The sequence below is a fragment of the Lactuca sativa genome, chromosome 8 (genome assembly GCF_002870075.4).
Source record: "Lactuca sativa cultivar Salinas chromosome 8, Lsat_Salinas_v11, whole genome shotgun sequence".
NCBI classification, from domain to species: domain Eukaryota; kingdom Viridiplantae; phylum Streptophyta; class Magnoliopsida; order Asterales; family Asteraceae; genus Lactuca; species Lactuca sativa.
The window spans coordinates 258,910,921-258,917,065 of record NC_056630.2 but is presented as its reverse complement, the minus strand read 5'-3'; the positions used below and the strand labels follow the sequence as shown (position 1 = coordinate 258,917,065).

Here is a 6,145-nt window from a genome sequence, read left to right as displayed (position 1 = left end):
ACGTATTTTACAAAAACTTATAATTAAAAGTGTGTATGTCTAATATTTATATAAATATATGTATAATATTTATTTAAAAGTGTGTATGTGTAATATTTTTTATAAATACATGTATAATATTTATTTATAAGTTTATTATAAATATATTCTTTTGTATTTAATATTAATATAATGAAAAAAATATAGATTATATATTTGTTAAAAATAAATTAGTAGAGGGGTGTGTTTGAAAATCTATGTAAGTTTAAATAATGGAATGTACTGTAAATACATTTTTTTAGGGTAAAAATGAGGTAAAAAATAAAGTAGGGTTCGAAATCAAACATTATTTTTTACTCTTTTTTAGGGAAAAAATTGAAAATAGGTCGGAGATGTTCTAACTTTAAACAAAAACAATTTCTGGTCCTTACTCTTCATATATTAGCAAATTTACAAACCCTACAAAGCGGGGGTAATACCATTATAGTTTGTCATAATTATAAGAAAATTTATCAAGGGCGCTAGGTTTAGGGGTAGAATTTTACGGTGGTATAGTTGAGGGACGAAACTAGTAGTTTATTAAAAGTAAGAAAAAAGAAAGACATGTACTTTGGTTGTTCTCATCGATGTCAGGGGTCTAAACACATCCTGTTAGCAGACGGACGGATCCGGCCCCCCGCCACACTGTCTCAATCCGTCAATCGTTTACAGTTTTGTTGAATTTTGATTACGATTCGGCGAAAACAATGTCCGGTGGCAGCGGCGGTGGCGGTGGTGGTCCTTCACTCATGGACTCCCTCTTCCAACGCACCCTGGACGATCTAATCAAAGGTATCCGTCTTCATACTCCCGGCGCCGCTCAATCGTCCTTCATCTCGAAATCTGTAGATGAGATCCGCCGTGAAATCAAATCGACAGACTTACAAACCAAATCCACTGCTCTCCAGAAACTCACTTACCTCCACTCCCTGCACGGCTTCGACATGTCCTGGGCCGCCTTCCACGCCGTAGAACTCACCTCCTCCCCTTCTTTCGCCCATAAAAAAACCGGTTACCTGGCCGCGTCCCTTTCCTTCCGTCCTTCCACCGAGGTCCTCCTCCTCCTCACCAATCAGCTCCGCAAAGACCTCTCCTCTACCAACCAGCATGAGGTAAGTCTCGCCTTAGAGTGCCTTTCCGTCATCTGCACGGCCGATTTTGCACGTGATTTAACTCCGGATATCTTCACTTTGTTGACTTCTTCTAAGAATTTCATTAGAAAGAAATCAATTGCGTGTTTATTGATGATTTTTAGCCAATATCCAGATGCTGTTAGGGTTTGTTTCAAACGGTTAGTTGAGAATTTAGAGAGTACCGATAATGCCCAAACACTTGCTGCTACTGTTGGTGTATTCTGTGAGCTTGCTAGTAAAGAACCAAGAACATATCTCCCTCTTGCACCAGAATTTTATAGGATTTTAGTTGATTCAAGGAACAATTGGGTGTTGATCAAGGTTTTGAAAATCTTTGCGAAACTTGCTAAATTAGAGCCTAGGTTAGCAAAGAAGGTGGTCGAACCGATTTGTGATCATATGAAGCGCAGTGAGGCCAAATCTCTGGTGTTTGAATGTGTGAGAACTATTGTGAGTAGTTTCTATGAGTATGAGTTTGCTGTGAAACTTGCTGTATCAAAAATCAAAGAGTTCTTACTGGATACTGATTTAAATCTCAAGTATCTTGGATTACAAGGTCTGTTACTTGTTGCACCAAATCACTTATGGGCTGTGTTGGAGAACAAAGAGGTTGTAATAAAATCTTTGAGTGATGTTGACCGAAACATAAGGCTGGAAGCATTGAGGCTTGTGATGTCAATGGTTTCTGATGATAATGTCATTGAAATCTGCAGGGTTTTGATTGGCTATGCTCTCAAATCCGATCCCGAGTTCTGTAACGAAATTCTAAGGTCAATGCTATCAACATGTTCTAGAAATGTATACGAAATCATCAACGATTTTGATTGGTATGTGTCACTTCTTGGGGAAATGGCAAGGATTCCACATTGCCAAAATGGAGAAGAAATCGAGTATCAGTTGATAGACATTGGCATGAGGGTGAAAGATGTTAGACCAGAGCTTGTTCGTGTGGCTCGTGATCTATTGATTGATCCTGCTTTACTTGGGAATCCTTTCATTCACAGAATATTATCTGCAGCTGCTTGGGTATCAGGTGAGTATGTTTGGTTTTCAAAGAACCCATTTGAGATCATGGAAGCATTACTACAACCACGCGCTAATCTCTTGTCTCCATCAATCAGAGCTTTATATATTCATTCTGCATTTAAAGTCCTTAGCTTTTGCCTTCATTCCTTTCTCTTACCCCACAAACCAGCAACTTCTTCTTCAAAGCTTGTTGATGAACCTGATTTCACATATTCAGAATCTGAAGAGGAAACAGATGTTGATCTTGCTACAACTTCTTCAAGTTTGTCCAAAAAGAATGCATTTACACAGGAGTCAATTGTAAACATGTTGATTCTCGTTTTAACTTCTCTAAGCCCATTGGCTGGAAGCCATGATGTTGAAATTCAAGAAAGGGTGCGGAATGTTTTAGGGTTAGCTCAATTGGCACAAGAAGAGATATCTTGTGATCTTGATAACAAAGAAAAGATAATTGACGGGGTTGCTTTAAAAACTTCAATTCTCATCAGATTAATCAATGATGCACTCTCAGAGGATCTTGGTCCAGTTTCATTGAGTGCTCAAGAAAGGGTTCCCATCCCAGATGGGTTACTCCTCGAGGACAATCTTGGAAAATTGGACACAATATGTGCAGATGTTGAGTTACCAATAAGTGAATCCTTTTCTCTTGTAAAGCCTGTTTTGACAGATGTTGATTCTGTTTCCATCAGACAGAATGAAGAATCATCTGAAACATCTGCTGCTGAATCTACATCTCTACTTTCTGAACATCGAAAACGACATGGAATTTTTTATCTTCCTTCTGACAACAATCAAAATGCATCCACAAGTTTCCCACCTGCAAATGATCCTAATGAGAGAGATAACGATGTGGAAGATCTTGTCAGGCTTACAGAAGAATCTTTAGTTCTTAAAAGGAAGTCAAATCTAAGTAGGCCAAGGCCTGTTGTGGTCAAACTTGATGAAGGAGATAGGCTTCCTATCACAAGGGCAAAAACGGAATCAAATGATGATTTGATATCTGGAGCTGTGCGTGATGTTCTTTTGGGTAATGAAAATTCACCACCACCAGCAGCACCACATTCAAAAGTTGAGAAATCTGAAATTGGTGATTCCAGTAGAAGAAAAAGCAAACATCGTAAAGAAAAAAAGCATCAAAATGTTGAAGAAAGTAAACAGAAAAGTGGTGGGCGTCATGGAAGGCATAAAGCTAGACAAAGAGCTGATGAAGGCATCAATGTGGCTGTTCAAATTCAAAAGCCAGTAATTCCTGATTTCCTTTTGTAGACATTTTACTAGAAGACATCAAGGTCAGTTTACTTTTTAGAGTTCTTGTACTATTTATTTATGCTTGTATATTTTTTCTTTTCTTTTCAAGATATGAGTTGTGGAGTTTTTGGCTTGTTATGACAGTTTTTTGTGTTGGTGGATAATGGATTTGATTGTAAGACATTATACCATTTCTTTTTGAATATTACATGTCTTCTTATTTGTGTTTAAATATGACAAGTTGATAGTAAAATCGTGTTTCTCCTGATATTTTTGTTGTATTACCTATTTTGTCTCATGAATTTTTCTATGTTTTATGTCTGGTTTGGATTTTGGAACTTTCTTTCTCTTATTTGTATTTGAATTAATTTTCATATGAATTTTTCGTATTACATGTATATACAAGTGCATAATTTTAACTCCATTGTGTATGTTATTTCGTCATCATTAATTTTTTAGTAACATAAAAAATTAAACATAATGAAAGCACAATAAAGCTCAAACAAGATATAATAAAATATATATTCTCGTGTTAATTTTAGAAAACTTGATTATAATCCAATTAAAATTTCTGAAATTTCAAAAGGAATCAATTTAATTAACAAGTTAACAATACCCCAATCCCATTCTGTGATGCAAATGAAAGAACACGTGAATGAAAATTAACAAAATGGAGGGAATCACGTCCTTTCAAGAATTTTCTATCGCATTCCATTCCATTAAATAATGTGACATCTGACATGGCAAACACGTGACAAATTTTTATCTTTCTTACTTTTTACATTTTTAATGATGTTACTAAAAAATTTGCAATGTGACATATATCAAGCATCAATCTAACAAGTCTTAAATTCGATCAAATCTTCAATTTTTTTTTTTTCTATTTTAAGAAATGAAACGACTAATTTCTGGGTGCCATTTCGTGTCACACAACTTGTTTCGACATGGAAAGTTACAAGGTTAGTTTTTCCCTGCTCTTCTCTCAGGTCATTTTCAGTTTTATGATTTAATAGCATTGCCTTTCCATTTTCATTATGTTACCAATTTAATAATTGTATATATTGGTTTATTTTTGCAGTTATGAGGCTCTATTACCCCTCAAAATGTTAAAGGTTAGTTTACCCTAGTGTTTGGTATGATAGAATCAGAAAAAGAATTCAATGGTTTATTCCATTCTTGAATATATTTTTGTTAATTTTCATTTATCACTCATGGTGTGTTTTGTTTTTCTTTCCATTATGGAATGGAATGAAAAATTGCAGTATATAACGCATTTTTATATTTGTAATTTTATTATATGATTCAAATAAGTTGAGATTATGCATTTAATGATTGCTGGTTTGATACATTTTTTTTTTGCAGAAAAAAATAAAGCAGTTGACCCCTCGAGTTTCTAGACATGAATCATGTCCAAATAACAAAACCTACGACTATGCTTCTAAATCTTTGATTTTCTATGAATATCCAAATTTCTCAATATATTGGTATGCCATTAGTCAGAAGTTAATGTACACGTGGCAGGATCTGAAAATGGTGATTTTGAGACTCAAGAAATGTTAGTGTCTTGCATCGATCACAAGTAGTCCTCATCCTATGTCTATATGCCAACATAGTCCTCTTGATTTCCATTGTGATAATAGCTTTTTAAAATTGGGTATGCTGACTCAACTTATTTTGTAGCTGTTCTAATGAAACAGGTTTTATATAAATATATGGATCATTTTCTTTTACTTATTAAATTCCTCCACACACAGGCCAAGACTCAATAGAATAGGCCGCAGTTGTATTGGAACTGAGATAGATGTCAATCGGATAAAAGTTGTAGTTTTTGTCCAATGTAAAACAGTGGAACATCTCTTGTCTGTGCAAACTCCAAAATCTTATCATCAAAAATAGCATTAGAAAGTTTGTCCAGTCAATGATGTATATTTATGTCTTGTCTCATGTAACAAACACGATCTTAAACACTCCGACTTCTTTTTTGGTATTACAGTAATCTCCAACAAGTCTTTCTATAGTTTGAGAGTAAGAAGTGGAACTAGAAGTAAGCTTTCTTTTATCTTTCCAATTCGTTTTCATCAACTTCCACTTGCTTTTCACTTGACGATTGATATCATATAATGTGTTGCTGCCCATATAGCTTTAACACTTTCGTACTTTGATAACTTCACTTAATACAATATTTTCTCATTATTTTTGGAATTACAGAAATTGCATGGCTTTTGTTGGTATGATAATTTATTCCTTGTACTCGAGGTTGTGTTTGTCACACTATACTTGACTTGATGGTACATAACAAGCTTTTATGGCTATTTTTTAATGATGAGGACGAGAAGGCAATTTACGTCTTTTACATAAACGATAGAAGGGCGATGAATATCCTTCCCACCTTACAACTAAAATAAAATAAAAATTTTGTCCTTTGCATGGAAAACACACTTTAAGGACATCTTGTCTTTCTAGTTGTGTCATGCATAACAAGAGAGACTTTAGCTTGCAAGTGTAATGTAGTAATAAAATAATCCCAAGTGGAAGTCGCTGCAATATTTTGGGCAGAAAAATACATGTTTGTGATCCAGGGTCATAAACACTTATGAAGTAACTATGCAACCATCCCTATAATATGAACTTGGCCAATTAGATGATTTGTTATTAATAGTTTAGTGATGGTTATCAAGTCATTTACCTTATATTTTCCATTCACTTATGGAGTAACTATG

The 6,145-nt window shown here is 34.7% G+C and overlaps 1 protein-coding gene across 1 annotated transcript; it reads left to right on the top strand.

Annotated features, from left to right (window-relative positions):
* The first annotated feature begins 586 nt into the window (after positions 1 to 586).
* On the top strand, positions 587 to 4,537 carry LOC111903582 (AP-3 complex subunit delta). Its single transcript, XM_052767038.1, has one exon. It carries the CDS (start codon positions 726 to 728, stop codon positions 3,441 to 3,443), a length of 2,718 nt encoding a protein of 905 aa, XP_052622998.1. The 5' UTR covers positions 587 to 725; the 3' UTR covers positions 3,444 to 4,537.
* The last annotated feature ends 1,608 nt before the right edge of the window (positions 4,538 to 6,145 follow it).

Excerpts from the sequence above, each read along its gene's own strand:
- LOC111903582 (XM_052767038.1), top strand. The coding sequence starts at position 726 with ATGTCCGGTGGCAGCGGCGGTGGCGGTGGTGGTCCTTCACTCATGGAC.